The 15,942-nt window shown below is 51.6% G+C and overlaps 2 protein-coding genes across 2 annotated transcripts in view; both read right to left on the bottom strand.

Moving 5' to 3' along the window:
* Tmem9 (transmembrane protein 9) overlaps positions 1–15,942 on the bottom strand; it is a 678,246-nt gene that overhangs the window by 184,899 nt on the left and 477,405 nt on the right. The gene's annotated exons all lie outside the window — the stretch shown is intronic.
* On the bottom strand, positions 1,815–13,768 carry Tnnt2 (troponin T2, cardiac type). Its single transcript, XM_052201069.1, has 13 exons — positions 13,731–13,768; positions 12,756–12,766; positions 8,141–8,230; positions 7,840–7,875; positions 7,028–7,061; positions 6,077–6,140; positions 5,755–5,871; positions 4,979–5,056; positions 4,438–4,548; positions 3,035–3,144; positions 2,480–2,570; positions 2,178–2,218; positions 1,815–1,899 (listed from the first exon to the last, which is right to left on the bottom strand). The coding sequence occupies exons 1-13, from the start codon at positions 13,766–13,768 to the stop codon at positions 1,854–1,856; spliced, it is 867 nt and encodes a 288-aa protein (XP_052057029.1). The 3' UTR covers positions 1,815–1,853.

Genomic DNA, 15,942 nt, shown 5'->3' with positions numbered 1-15,942 from the left:
TGGTTTGGGGGACCAGACGGGAGCAAGGGAACAGGCCACCTCCTGCTTCTAAGACTTGAAAACCCTCCCTCCCCCCATACACAGGTCTCCCAGTGACATTCCCTTCTTCCCAGTAAGGCTCACTAGACACACTTTCCTCCAAAAGCACTCCTGCCCACCATGGCCAGGTGAGGCCCTGTCTGCTCCTTTGATGCCCATCAGGGCCTCTTTGTGACCCACAGAGTCCAGCACATAGCCAGAGCTCAGGACACAGTTACTGAGGGATGGATGTGACTATGGTTCCGATGTGAAACACAGCCCCACCCCCTCACCGCTCCACCGCACTTGCACACCAGCCCGTGTGTTTGAACACTTCACTCTCCAATGACGACAGTTTGGGGAGGTTGTGGAACCTTCTGAATGCGGGGCCTAACTGGCAGTCATGAGGCCCTGGAGGTGGGACTTGAGGTTTATAGGGCCCACTCCACCCCTGGTCCAAGCTGTCTGTGCCTCCTAATCCACAAAGATATGAACGAGTCAGCAGTCTCAGGCTCTTCCCTGTGCTTTCCCACCATGGTGGACTCTGCCCTCTGTTGTTGAAACTGCGATCCAGAATGAACCCTTTCATTCTTAAAATGAACCAGACAGTCGCTTCTGTCTGGTACTTTGTTACAGCAACAAGGATAGTAACTCATAGAGACGGATGAATAAGAGAAGCCATGACTACAGGCTAAGTAAGCCCCTAGGGCCATATCGTTTTCCTGTCTGTATCACTGACATCTCTTATGGGCTCATAGCTCAGGATAACTAGGTCACTACAGAGGCCAGAGAGCAGGGCAAGTGATGCCTTAGGAATAGATAGATCTCATAGTGTGTGCTCGAAGGCCTAACTAAGTTGGGCCTAAGTTGGGCTCAGCACAATGAGAGGTCTACTTTACCTCGGAGATCATGGACGAAGTTCTGAGACAAAACCCATGGGGTGCTGCTGACAGATAGCAAAGGACCCACTCCACCCCTGGTCCCAAACGTGGGAGACGGGATTCTAGCATCGGGAGGCTTGAGAAAGGAAGGCCCAGTGGTGCAGGAGAACCTGCCGCTTGGAGGAATGTCCTAGAGAGCTGTTGAACCTGGTGCTCTGCTGTCTCTGGTGGGTCCTCCGTCCTGCTCAGAAACTGTGCTACTGTGCTATCCTTTCCACTCTTGAAGCTCTGGAAGACATGCAGATCATGGGAAAGGGGAAACTGAGGCACTCGGGCTAGACCTGAGTCTCTTGGCAGCTCCGGCCTGAACAGCTGCCCAATGAAACCAGCCTTCCTTCCTCCCTCAAGGGCTCCCTGCCCCCTCAGACAGTGGGCTCTCAGTGCCCAGGCCAGGAGGAGAAAGAAAACAGGAACCGTCCAAAGAGGCTCCATTGTTCACCAGCAAATGACTCACACGGGGAATGTTCCCTCCCTGTGTGTGACAGCCCTCTTCCCCAGCATGCTGTTCCTGGTGACTCACAGAAGCTAAGATCACAAACCCTGTCCACTGTCCGCACCCCCCTCCTGGGTTCTGAGAACGTATGTGCATTACTTGGGCATCGACATCTCCCCAGCTGTAGGTGGGAAAAAGAAGGTCAGACTGACATGAGATCCTCCAAGCCACATAGATATGAGAGCTACGAGGATCTTGATTCCTCTGACACTCTGGGAAAGGAGGCGGATGAGAAACACCATTCCACGTGTGCAGTGCGCTGGCTTTTTATTCCTGGCATGGTGCGGGCATAGGGGTCAGGCAGAGTACTGGCATCTAGCTACGTTGGCTCCCACAGGAGTCTGCATTGGGTGCCCAGGAGGACCGGGCAAGGGGCAGAGCTTTGCCGAGAACAATTTCATCTATTTCCAACGCCCGGTGACTTTGGCCTTCCCACGGGTTTTGGAGCTGCGGGAGAAACGGGAGGCCATCAGATGGGGGCATGGGGTAGCAGTTCTCACTGGGACAGCGGGCAGACGAGGCGAGACTAAGGGTTGAGATGAACGTTCTGGAGCAGGGTTGGAATACGACAACCGCCCTGGGCCCCCCATCCCACCCTGCCCTGGGTGCCCTGCCCAAGGCTGAAAGAAGGAAACTGTGACTAAAGGAGAGGAGAAAGAGCTGGGGTCAGAACCGTCCCAACAGGATGAGGAGGGGAGGCTAAGAGAAGGGCCACAGACACTTACACTTTCTGGTTGTCATTGATCCGGTTTCGCAGAACATTAATCTGGAAAAATAAAAATAAAAAAGAAGCAAGGGAGATAAATGATAAAGTTGGGGCTCATTCAGGGAGGCCTGGGAGGAGAAAGGGGGTTCAGGGTAGAAGCAAGGGTATAAACAGGGGGGAGGGAAGTGCCAGAACACTGTTGGAGACCAGTGCATGGATTAAATGGACTGACAGGGGACAGGGAAAGGGGCCTGAGGGACAGCAGTGGCAGGGACGAGGTCACACCAGGAGCACGCAGGACAGGCACAGCGAGCAGCTCACTTCGTATTTCTGCTGCTTGAACTTCTCCTGCAGGTCGAACTTCTCGGCCTCCAGGCTGTGGATACTCTGCCATAGCTCCTTGGCCTTCTCTCTGCAGGAGCCATAGAGACAAACCCGTCGTGGGCTTGGTGGGCTTTCACCCTGGCCCTAACTCAGCCTCCACAGGCCCCAGCCTGTCCTCGCACAGTCAGGTCTGCAAAGGGTGCCCGCCTCTAGCCTATGCTGTGGGCCTGGCCATTCTGGAATTCTGGCTCCAAGCTACTGTGCCCAGGGTTCAGGGACAGACACCAGGAGCTGCCAGAACAGAGAGCAGGAGGGTGAGGAGAAGCCCTCTTGGCACAGACAAGACAGGGGCCTGCTCAGTTCTCTCTCCCTGTCGCCATAGTTCACACAGGGAAGCCTGACCTGCTAAGGCCTAGTGCCAGGACTCCTAAGGAGCCTTAGCAAATGTGTGAGGGAGTGCCTCCCTCTGGTGGTTTACAGTGAGAAGTACCTTCCTCACTGAGGAAGAGCGCCAGGGGCCACCCACCCACCCACCTACCCAACAGTCCCCACCTCAGCTGGTCTTCATTCAGGTGGTCGATGGCCAGCACCTTCCTTCTCTCTGCCAGAATCTTCTTCTTCTTCTCTCGCTCTGTCTGTCTCTTCCCACTCTTCCGCTCTGTCTGAAGGGGGTGGCGAACAGGGACACTTGGCTAGAGATGGATCCTCCCTATCCCCTGACCCTCCCAATACCCTGGGGAGTAGGGCCAGCTCTGCAGGAAACTGGGTTCCTCTCCTATTGCTCTAGCAACATGGCACACCATTAGCTTCTGGATCCCCTCCCCCCAGAGAAAATGAGGCAGGGGCAAGAAAGAGCCTAGGGGCCTTCTCAGTCCCTTCCAGACTCCCTCCTCCCACAACTCCTCCTCCAACAAGCTGTGCTCCCCTCCCAGGGAGCTCTCTAAAGCTACAGTGAGGAGGAAGAGGACTGGAGGTTCGTACCCACCTGAGCTTGCTAAACCAGGAAACCATGAGAGAAAGACCCAGAGAGAAAGACCAAGACCGCCACAGAGACACGGAGAGAAGCAGGTGGGAGACAGGGAGACAGTAAGGAGAAGGTGATTCGCTGCTCAACAGAGGCTACCTGCTATGCCAAGCACAGGTCTGGGGCTTAGGGAAGTATAATTTTGATTGTGTTTGCCTGGCGTGGTCACCGTGAGTGCAGAGACACACCAGCAGAGCTAGGGACTTAGGATATCTAAAACAAAATATTCTGATGCCTCCATGCATACAAAAAAACAAAAACAAAAACAAGCCTGGTTGGTTGGGCATGGCAGCCCGTGCCTTTATCCTAGCACTCAGGGGACAGGGGTTAAATAGATATCTGCAAGTTCGAGGCCAGCCTCGTCTACATAGTGAGTTCCAGAACAGCCAGGGCTACATAGTGAGACCCTGTCTCAAAAATAAAAAATAAATAAATAAATAAATAAATAAATAAATAAGTAAATCAAAGCTCAGCTTTGAAAGGGTGATGATATCCAGCGGGCGTGAGGAACTGACAGCCACAAGCAAACCACCCAACATCTGTGCAGCACACACTCTTTGTGTTTTCCATGTTAGCTCCTCTGTCTCTAAGAAGCTGCAGGACAGGCCATGCCAGGCCATGTGAGAAAATGTAGGTTATTGCAGGCCAGGCTGCTGTCCATGGCAGAATCAGGTCTCTGACTAGAGCGCTGACTCCAGGACCCAAGATTCCCCCAGGCGTCAGCGTGGGGAGCCAGCATTCGGAAGCACGTTAGTGTTCTAACCTTTGCCCACAGCAGAGCAGAGCCCTCCTAGCGAAGCCATGGTCAGGGGCTAGGCATGAGGAGACCTTAGACTTCAGTCACAGCGGTTGGGAGTTTCTTCATGGATCCATGGTGGCCTTGAGGATACTCTGGGATGTCCTGGGATGCCCAGCGCTGCTCGCCACCTACCTTCTGGATGTATCCTCCAAAGTGCATCATGTTGGACAGAGCCTTCTTCTTCCGGGCCTCATCCTCAGCCTTCCTCCTGTTCTCCTCCTCCTCACGCCGGGCCCTTTCTTCCTGTTGTCATGGAGACCGAATGAATAGATTAATGGCGAGGGTGGGAGATGAAGGGGATAGTCCTTACTAACGAGGTCGGCTCTCTTCCCACTGGACGAGGAGATCTCGGAGGTACCTTCTGGCACAAGATGGGCATGCCGGGGTTTACTGAATGGATAAATGAACTGTTGTATGAAGGAGTTAATGAAGTCCTGATTCACAGCTATAAAATCCCACCATGCCCCCAGGCTGAGAGGCCCTCAGTCTCCACATAGCCTGCACTAGGGAAGAAATGGGAGCTACAGGACTTTAAAAATCATGGACATGAGGCTCTGGTCTGTCTGTCCTCTTCATTGGTATGATGTCCACACTGGGTCAATGTTGCCTCTTGAACCAATGCCTGTGCACAGAGAGGGGACTGGGGCTCGGTGGCCGGGCTAGGGTCACTCACAGCCAGGCGGTTCTGCCTTTCCTTCTCCCGCTCATTGCGAATGCGCTGCTGCTCGGCCCGCTCTGCCCGACGCTTTTCCTAGGAAGAGAGGAAGAAACTCCTATGTGTACCCATGAGCGATGGCAGCCCCAGTACAAGAACCCAGAGGTTGCCCCTCTTTCAAATGTGTGTGCCCAGCCTGCTCCATGGGTGCAGATGGAAGCGGTCCATCACAGGTGGGACTTCCAGAAGAGTGTCCCATCTAGGTAAGGACAGCCACCTGAAAACCCACTAGAGGCTGTCTCAACTTTGTGGGAAGGACAAGTGGTTTCTCTTGTCTCCCTCAAAAGTTTATCCATATGTTTGCCCTGGTCCTGACCCTGGCCCCTGGCAGCTTCTTTGTGCTCTTGTGTGACTTGTGGCTGGATGCACATTTGAGAAAAGTAGGTGGTTAGGTACAGAAAAACAAGGAATCAGATAATCCCCTCTTGGAATGGAATTCTGGGTATTGTCTAGGATCCCACAAGCTGACCCCATGCTCCCTACATTAGTGAGGCAGCAAGAACTGACAGGGCAGGAGCAGGGAAAGCACAGACATTTGACTAGACTGTAGTCTGTAGCCAGTGATGCCTGGGTAGACTCAGCTAGAGCCAGAACTTATCAGGTTCAGTTCCCGTTGGCAAGGAGCATCCACACTGATAGGCAGGTGGCAGGGGCACAGTATCCAATCGGTTGGCAGCTTGAGGCAGGCTGCCGGGGAAAGAGGACAGGGCGAACCGTGGCAGACTGGCACGTACGATCCTGTCTTTGAGAGAAATCAGTTCCTCTTCCTCCTTCTTCCTGTTCTCGAAGTGAGCCTCGATCAGAGTCTGCAGCTCGTTCAGGTCCTTCTCCATGCGCTTCCTGTGGATGTCCTGTGGGGAGAGCCTGCCTGAGAGCCTGCCACGCCCACGAAATGGGCGGGCTCAATGCAAACCGTACTGGCTTGGCTTAGCGCCTGAACCTGAACCATCCTGCCAACGGCCTGCCGCAGCCCACAAGATCGGGAGCTCTGTCACCCTTATGAGAGCTCTTACCACCACCCCAGCCTGGCTCACTCCACCCAGAGCCACCACTCACATCAAAGTCCACTCTCTCGCCATCGGGGATCTTGGGAGGCACCAGGTTGGGCATGAAGAGCCTGCTGCAGAGAGGAATGGAGAGTCTGATCACCACAGCAACCGGGAATGTGTTCCTGGGGTCTCGGGGGCCTTTAGCCGGCAGGAATGTTCACCTCTGACATAATGTCCACACCAGTGTCTACCTCCCTTACTCAGACATTCACCAAGGTAATTTCATTTCAACCTCTCACTAGATCCCTGAAGGGGGCAGTGCTGACCTCCATTAGGAAAACCAAGGCTTAAAACTACGCAGCTAGGAAACAGAAGGGCTGAGCTAAGATGGCGTCCCTAGGTGAATCTCTGAGCCTTGATTTCCTCATATGCTCGTGGGCCTTCAGCTAAAAGGAGATGCTCTAGGATACACAGAGCAGCCTGCACAGGGGAGGGTACTAAAGCGCCATCTGCTGGCAGGATAGACCTTGCCAAGAAGGAAATGTTCCCTGTCCGATGGCCCCACTCAGCCACCAGATGTGGTTCCAGGTGTGGGATGCTCTCCTCTGCCCTTTTGCAGAGCTATGAAACTATGTCTGGAACATGGTATAGTTTAACTGCTTGGCTCCCAAAAGCTTACATCGCTTCTCTCCTAGGTCCTACCCCAGCAACGAGGAAAGTCCTGTGGAATAGATAGCGTGTCTGTCCAAGATCATGATTAGCCCTCGCCCACTCTGTAGATGAATGTACCTCTCTGTACATGTTAGTGTAAATAATTGGCAATGAAGTCAAGGCGAAGTTCATCTCTCATTCCTCCCATCAACCAGCATTCTTTGTGCAGTACACAACCTGCTCACCTCTCCGTGGAAGTCTGTGCCAACCACAGCACCTGCGCCTGCGCATGCGCACATGTGCTGGTCACCCTCCCTCACTGGCCTCTGCCTTCGGGCCTTACCATAGGTAGGCGCATCCCGCTTACCTAGGCTTGGGTTTGGTGTCTTCTACTGGACCATCTAGAGAAGAGAGAAGGAGGCATGGGGTCAGAAAGCCTGAATATTACCAGTTCTGCCCTGAGCTGGGCCCCTGTGGGCCTCTGTCTCCCCATCCGCACAGGGAGTCTCTCCCAGGACTAGTAAATCTGGACTTCCAGAATCACCCACAGGCATGAGGTGACCTGGAGGTGAGGTCACAGAAAATGGTTGGCTGTGTTTACAGGTACAAGATACTCTCCTGTTCTGGGTTGGGAAGGTGGCTTCTCAGACTTTATAGTAATACACAGGTCCCAGGAGCCCTGACCCTAGAACCCTCTCAGGCCTGCCTAATATTTTGTCTTGGACTTCCTGGTGTCCACAAGGCCAAGGAAGTTAGTGGGCATGATTCCAAGGCCTGGGTGGCTGTCCCCCTGCCCTAGGTATGTGTGACTGGAGACAACTGGCAGAGGCTGCAGCCTCACAGGGGCTGAGATGCCACAGTAAGGACCATGCATGTCTTAGAAGTCGTTCCTCCAAACATCAGACCCCACTGGCACCGCCTGGGTACCAGGAGCATCAGGCACTACTCTGCACACACCAGGGGCTAGGCACTGGTTCCCTCTCCTGTTGGACACTAAGGCCATTTCTCTGAGATGAGGAGGACAAAGGTTTAGAGTCCCCCAAGCCCTGCATGTACCACCAAGTTCTACCTTCCGCCCCTTTCCTGTACAACCTCTGCTTATTCAGGAATCCCTGGGCACAGTTTCACCCAAGGCTCCTATGAGGGGTTCTCTTGTGCCGATGTCTGGGCATCACTTACCTTCAGCATCTTTGGCTTCTTCATCGGCACCAACCTCTAAACAAAACATGAGCAATCAACAGAGGTCCTGTTCCAGCTCAGTTTCCCCCAAGAGCATTCCCCACGGTCAGGCAGGCTATCCTGCTGGTTTGTAGGGTCAACCACAAAATAAGCTCTAGATGGATAATCATCAACCAGAAAGCAGACTGCTGCATCCCCCGAGCCCAGACAGGGATCTCAGGCACGCTATCTAGCAAGCACCTGCTGGACGACTTCTTAAAACACCGCCCCCAGCCCCTCATCCCCTCACCCTGGGCTGTACCTTCTGCTTTGGCCTCCTCTGTCTCAGCCTCGCCTTCAGGCTCAGCTCCACCATCCTCCTCCTCCTCCTCCTCCACTGCCTCCTCTTGCTCTAGAGGAGTAAAACAGACAACATGATCAACTAGGCTCCTCTTTCAATGTGCAGACAGAACCCCCAGAACAGAGATTACACCAGGCAGGGTAGAACAGAGCCAGTAACATCCAGGTTCACATGATATGGGAGTCACAGACCCAACGGACAAAAGGAATGCTGTCTAGCTCCTGGTTCAAACCGGAGCACAAAGCCTCGCACAGCCCAGGACTACTTCTGCAAACAAAGATTCATACATATAACCTCACCCACTCAAGTACACTCTCATCCTCCATGCCTCAACCCCACAGGAAAGCCAGTGCCCCAGGGGCTATGGGTCTCCCTGCCCAGAGGATTCCCTGTCTACACCCTTGCAGGAAAAGTGAAACACAACAGAAGGGTCCCATCTGACTGGTAAGTGTCACCAATTTGCCTCCCTGGGAGTTTGGAAATCAGAGCTGGGTCTGTGTATGTGTGTGTGTGTTTGTGTGTGTGTGTGTGTGTGTATGTGTGTGTGTGTCTGTATGTCTGTGTGTCTGTGTGTGTGCCTGTGTGTCTGTGTGTGTGTCTGTGTGTCTCTGTGTGTGTGTGTGTGTATGGGTATATGTGTGTATATGTATGTGTATGCATATATGTGTACGTATATGCTGATTGGAAACCACTGGCCAAGCCAGGTATTTGAGATGGGAGCAGGTGGTGTGGTAGTGTGGTAGTGGGAAGCACCAGTGATGGAAGACATCAAGACTCACTGCTGGGGACTAGTTGGGGTGAGGGTCTGTCTAGCCTCTTTCTGTCCAATTTAGAACTGTCTTCCCCCATGACCTTCCTGGTGATAGGATTCCATCCTCTTTCCTAACTGGTCACCCCAGAGGCTCCACTCAGTGCTGGCACCACAGGACGGGCCCTGACTAAACTGAGGGGAAGTGTGTCGTGAACCCAGAGACTCTTCAAGTCCTTCCTCCAGACCCAACAGAAACTAAAGCTGTGAGGTTGTGCGGGCGGATGAAATGCCCACTAGTTAGAGAGATGTGCTACCCAGGAGGTGGCCAGCAGTTTCTATTTTCATCATTTGCTTGACAGGATGTGGATGGACCCCGCCTCTCCCAACATTCAGAAGGGACAGACAGATTAGGGAGACAGGATGCCATCCAGACCATGACTCAGCTTGACAGAAGTGCTTGTGACATTCAGTGATTGATAGACTGACAAGTGGTGGCCCCTTGGCGGAAGGAGAAGAAAACACCTCAGGACAGAAAGACCCATCAGAGAGAGGGCCTCCACCCCCTCTGCCTCATCTTCTCTGCCCTCCTTTCCTAGGACTGGGTCCCCACTGAGGTCTGGGGTGCCTCTTCTTTCAACCCTGCAGGAGGTTTGTCAGGTAGCATGAGGGGAAAGGGAGATGACCAGCTGTGGGGTCCCCCCTAAGGCCACCACTTCTCCCATTCACCCTAGGTTTCATCTTTCTGTGCCCTGTGCCATGTGCCCAGTGGTCATTTAGAAGCCCAAGGAGTAGGTCCCACTTAGGGCCTCCCTGGGCATCACTGTGGGAAAGCCACTGCTAAAATTAAGCCTCATTCTGTCTCCCCTGCCCTCCTGTTACCCCAAGAAGCAAGCCCAGCCTCACCCCACCTCTCAGCAGAACACATCTGAAGGCTGACATCATGTCCTTTCTGCTCTGGCTATTTCCAGCCTTTTCTGATACTCTTCAATGACTTTGTCCCCAAAGCCCTACCCCTTGCCTTAGGCAAAACAGGGAAAGTCCCCATGTGGAGCACTGCCACCATAGTGGAGCAGCTGGGGAGCACTCCTGCCATAGGAATCCTTCGGTGACCATATGGGAGCAGGTGGGAAGACAGGAGAGCCCAGATCCTCCCCACTTCCCTCCCGGAAGGAAAAGAGGGAATGGGTGAGGGGTCCTAGGGTCCTGGCCCTCTGAAGTTGTCGGTCTCCCTAGCCTAAGCCCAGGATCCAGGAGGAGCAGGAAAGCAGGGACAGGGACAGGACAGGGACAGCTGTACTACCGTCTTCTTCTTCTTCACTCCATTCTTCCTCTTCTGGGCGCAGGAGGTGGCGGCAGCAGAGGAAGCAAGCGGAACAGGTTAGTGTGCAGCAGAAAGCCTGGTGGCAGCGTTAGGCCCAAACTCTGATTCATACTAAGTCAACACTCAAGCAACATGGCAGGCAGAAGTATTCCTCTGACATCCCTGAGCCTCAAATAAGTGGACGGGACAATCACCTGCCAACCACTACTGAGGATGGAACAGGTTAGCATGCCTGGCACCTGACAACATTGAGAAGACACTAACTAGCCTTGGCCTGCTTCTCGGCCACAGGCCCTAGCTTCTCTCCCACTAAGATGGCGGACCCCAGTAGCAGAGAAGAGAAAAATTTTCACTCCTCTAAGTTCTCCCATATTCCTGCTGCGAATGACTTTTTGGACTGTCCCACAAAACATCTACAGATTTCCAGAAACACGGGTAGGAAAGCCCCACTGGGAGCCATCTACAGGAGCTGGAATGGGCTGTTGGAAGGCCTGGTCTCATAATCAGAGGAGACTGACCACTTCCCCATTGTTCATGATGCAATCTCTGCTTAAGGAATTGCTTAACAGCAATGGGAACACCCTTTCCCCTAGAAAATAAAGACTCTTAGGATTATCTGTCCTATAGGTTTCGGCCTCTCATCTGGATCTTTCTGAGGCAGAGGGGCTGCCTCAGGCCATTCAGGGCAAGCAAAGTACTTGCAAAAGCTGTAAGAGCTTCAATGAGAAATTCTTTAGCTCCCAGATAGATCCTACTGTGTATAGTAGGCAGGCTGGAGATCACAAATCTGGCTCAAGTCTGTTTCCCAAACCCTACCACCCAGAACCGTGATTTGTGAGAAAATTCTCCAAGGCTAAAGAATCCCCAGCAGATGGGGTCCCTTCTACAGAGGATGTTAGAGACAACTGAGCTCTTGATTCAAAATACACTTTTGAAGCTGGACATGGCTCATGGCTCATGCCTAATACCAGTACTGGAACTGAGGCAGGAGGATTGCCACAGCTTGAGACCATCCTGCACTACTAAAAATAAAAAATAAATATGTAAAAATACAGAACGTCGTGGTTTGGATTTTAGCTCAGTGGCAGAATGCTAGATGGACCAGGGTGAGTGATCTTTCTAATGGCTCCTGAAAACCAAAAATGTTGTTTGTGGGCGTTTTCTGCTCTTGGTTTGGCTACATGACTCAGAACAGGTCTAAAGGAGCGAGAGACTCCCCATTTTAAGCAGCCAGCCTGGAGAGCAGGGAGGTACAACTTCTGCACCTTCAAAGACCCGTTTCCTTGTGTCCATACATGATATGCCTTTGCCAAACCACTGCAGCCAGCCTGGGGTGGAGAAGCGAGGAGAGAGAGCGGGGAGGGAGGGAGGGAGGGAGGGAGGGAGGGAGAGAGAGAGAGAGAGAGAGAGAGAGAGAGAGAGAGAGAGAGAGAGAGAGAGAGAGAGAGAAGACCAAACCAAGAAGGTGGGAGAGAGAGAGAGAGAGAGAGAGAGAGAGAGAGAGAGAGAGAGAGAGAGAGAGAGAGAGAGAGAAGACCAAACCAAGAAGGTGGCATGTCATCATATCCTAGAGGAGCAGACAGCAAGATGGAACTTTGCCAGGTTGCAATAAAGCTTCATGCCCACAGAAAATATCCTGGGTAACGTAGCACTTTCAGACTCATAATCACATGTGAAAAAATAGTAAATAGGATGCTCTTGGACCCCTTCATAGCATTATGGTTGTATTTGTTTGTTTAATGGCACTTTCCTTTTCTAACTTTTAATTTAATGTTATACATATATATATATGTTTTGCCTGTGCATATGTCTATGCACTACTTGTGTGCAACTTGTGTGCATGGTGCCCATACAGGTCAAAAGAGAGTGTCAGGTCCTCTGAAACTGGAGTTATATACAGTTGTGAACCACCATGTGGGTACCAGGAATTGAGCCTGGGATTCTGGAAAAGCAGTCAGTGCTCTGAAATGCTGAGCCTTCTCTTCAGCCCACATATCCTGAGATATGTGCTGAAATAGTAAAACACATGTCTAAGGGTGATTTGGGGTGTCTCCTCAGGACAGCTAGGACCAGCTGAAGATAAAAGAAGATTGTGTTTATGTTGGCGGGAGCCGGGTGATGGGAGTGTGGGAGTCATTATTCTTTTCTTGTTTCCATACATTTCAAAGTTTTATGTGTGTGTGTGTGTGTATGTGTATGTGTGTGCATGTGTGTGTGTATGTGTGTGTTTGTGTGTGTGTGTATGTGTGTTATACACACACATATACAGAAGTGATTATTTGTAACACCTCTGTTCATCTAGGAGTTCAGGACAAAGACAAGCTGTTTTCCCAGAAACACTGGCCTCCTGATACTCCTCTTCGGCTCCCCGCCTGCCCAAGGAACATACCTTCCACCGCTTCTGCTCATAAGAGAAGGCCAAGGCAAAAGAGAAGAGAGAAGAGGTGGGTCAGATTCCAGCCGTATTGTCCTGCATCTGTGTGTGCATCCCCATGAGTGCTTACCTTCCTGTTCCCTGAATATGAAAGAAGATGCTGTCAGTACCAAAGTACATGCTACACACACACACACACACACACACACACACACACACACCTCCACACAATGACCTGAAGCCAGCCAGCCCCCTTTCCTTGTCTAAATGGCACTCTGTCTTCTGCCCTGCCCTGCAAAGGCAGCTGGCTCGCCTTCTCAGCCAACACTATCTGCCACTGTCCCCAGCAAATCTCTGCACCAACAATCTTGGCATCCAGCATTCGTCTCAGTTCTCCTCACCGCACCTCGAAGCTCCCCCTGGCAGTTCTCCTTTCTGGGAAGCCCTTCTTTCCAAATGCTGCCAGGTGAGGCCTACCCTCTCCACACTTCTGCCTCCGCCCATCCTAGCACCCACCCTCCCTCTTCCCCAAGTTCCGGTGCCACATCTGCATGTTACACACCATTTCTTAGTCCTTCTGTGGTTCCTATCTCCACAGCCCCAAGGGAAAGGAGGCTCTGTGGGGATCTGTGACCACCCTGATGACATCTCTCTATGGAACACTTGTTGAATTGCCTGTGTGTCACCTCTGGCTTCTCCAGGACAGGCCCATAGACAGGCACTGTGGAGTGACTCGAGATTCAAAGGAGGCAGGATCCCTTGGGGCAGGATGGGAAATATCATTATTTCTGAAGCCTCGGGGGAGCTGTTGAACTGTTCAGTTTCAACAGCCCCAGGTTCTCGGCTTCCCTCCTGGCAGCCAGTGCACCAGCAAGTAAGACCCTGCTGGCCCTAGAACTGTGAATCCTGTATTCCCAAAGTCCCCAGCCTGAGGTCTGTCTGGGATCTGCTAAGCAGAGTTACAGAAATAGGAAGGAAGGGAAGAAATCCCAACTCTACATCCCAGTAACTGGCACAGCCACTCTTAGCAGGATGAGAGTTGCGGATGGCTCCCTGGCCCGGTGTGAGGGGACAACACGCGAGACAGGGTGCTCCCAATACTTACTCCTCGTATTCCTCCACCACCTCCTCGGTGTCAGACATGCTCTCGGCTCTCCCTCCGGAAAGAGAAGAACATCACTGCAGGTGAGAAGAGAAAGCGGCCTCCCACAGGAGCCCTCTGCACCTAGCTAGAGCTCAGAGGCCTGGGGGTGAATCCACTCACTGAGTGGTTCTTCCTCTGCAAGGAAGCAACCGTGACCCCTGAGCCACAGCAAGGCAGCCAGCTGGTGTTCCACAGTTCTCTTTCCCTGAGCAGGCATGCCACCCTGGACTTCCTATGTTCCTATTTGTACCCCTCAAGGACAGATTAGTGGTGTTTCTCCGCTTTTCAGAGAGGCAGAGAGTCCTAGTGAACAGGACCCCATCTCTGTTCTCACTGCACATTTCATCCTGGCATAAAGCCCCCTGGGAAACTGGTGGCAAGAACTGGAGTCCTGCACAGCTACTGCTTGAGAAAAGCCAACTGTAACGGTCGTATGTATGTAACCATAACGATCATATACTGTATGACTCCAGCTGTGTGATTGGTTCCGTTGATAACTTTCTTGAAATGGCGAGATTATAAAGACAGAGAACAAGTCATCGGGACTCTTGTGGAGGGCACAAGGGAAGTGGAAATGGTAATAAAAATGTATACAAGGGATCCCTATTGGCCTTTTAAAACTGTATTTATTTGTGCAGCTACAGTGTACGTATATATAATAAATAAATCTGTAAAAAGGGGGCTGGAGAGATGGCTCAGGGGTTAAGAGCACTGACTGCTCTTCCAGAGGTCCTGAGTTCAAATCCCAGCAACCACATGGTGGCTCACAACCAACTGCAATGAGATCTGATGCCCTCTTCTGTTGTGTCTGAAGACAGCTACAGTGTACTTACATATAATAAATAAATAAATCTTTTAAAATGTATTTGTGTGTGTGTGTATGTGTGTGTGCTTGCACACAATGAACATCATAGTACATGTGTGGAGGTCAGAGGACAACTGATTTTCGTCTTCCACCTTGTAGGTGCCAGGGATCGAACTCAGGTTGTCAGGCTTGGTGGCAAGTGCTCTTACCACTGAGCCATCTCACAGGTTCCCTTGTGGGTCTTGGCCGTAGAGATGATCACATGAATATCCCCAGGTTAAAACTAAAGAATTCAACCCAAACACCGCACAAGCGATGCAGGGAGCCGGGTGGTCTGGGAGTGCATAAAAACCGAATCAGTGAATGTACACTGCGTGTATTACATTATATAATTTTGATGTCACACTATGTAATTTTGTAAAATTATTGTCTGGGAAATGCAGACAACGGGGCACAAGAAGCTTTGTCTGTAATCTTTTTTAAAAGTTTCATTATGTGTGTCTGTGCGTGAGTATGTGCACGTATGAGTTCAGGTACCTACTGCGTTCAGAAGAGGAATGGAGAGCCCCTAAAGCTGGAGTTACAGGTGATCGTGAGCCGCCTAACATGGATGCTGGAACCCTACTTCGGATCCTTAAGTGTGGGTTCTTAGTTGCTGAGCCACCTCTCCAGCCTGGCCCTTTTGTATTAGAACTGTGTATTAATCTACACAACTCAATAAAGATTCCAACTTTAAGGTTACCCTGGGAAACTGGTGAAGATGCTCCCTTAACTGTCGCAGGGACGGTAGCAGCCTCAGGCTCCCTTCTGTTAGTTGCTGAGGTGCTGGTGTGGTTGTAGCACTGTTGAACCTCGGTTCAATTCTCTCTAAATTATGGAATACAGACATCCTGGCTAAGGGACCTTATGAGGATCCAGCAGATATTAACGAGCGGATATCTAGGCATGGCCAGGTGTAGTCATATGAACTCTGTAGTCACAAGCAGTTACAGGGAGAAGTGGAAAGAGTAGGGTCTCAGAGTGAGAGTCATCGGCCTTTGAATGCTGCCTCCCTGGTGTCCTTGTGTGTACGGCATTGGAAAGGTCATTCATTTTCCCAAAACATAATTCCTTTTGGGAAATATCTCCTCCCCTGCAGTGTACGCAACAGAATGTCAAGACTGGAGATAGTGTTGTAGCCTGACCTGGAGTACAAGCTCAAGTCATTTTATTATAACCCAAGTCCCGAAGGCATTTCAGTGCCTAGCCTAAAGACACTCATTGACTGAAATGAGGACAATGTCCCTCCCTAGTCCTTTGCAATATAACCCTCCAGACAAAAGAAGCGTAAGCCCACAGTGTAACAAACTTAAGAGCGGTAGGTAGAAG

This window comes from Apodemus sylvaticus, chromosome 12 (assembly GCF_947179515.1).
Source record: "Apodemus sylvaticus chromosome 12, mApoSyl1.1, whole genome shotgun sequence".
Classification (NCBI taxonomy): domain Eukaryota; kingdom Metazoa; phylum Chordata; class Mammalia; order Rodentia; family Muridae; genus Apodemus; species Apodemus sylvaticus.
Note: the sequence above shows the minus strand (reverse complement) of the source record. Positions and strands in the feature narration are given on the sequence as shown.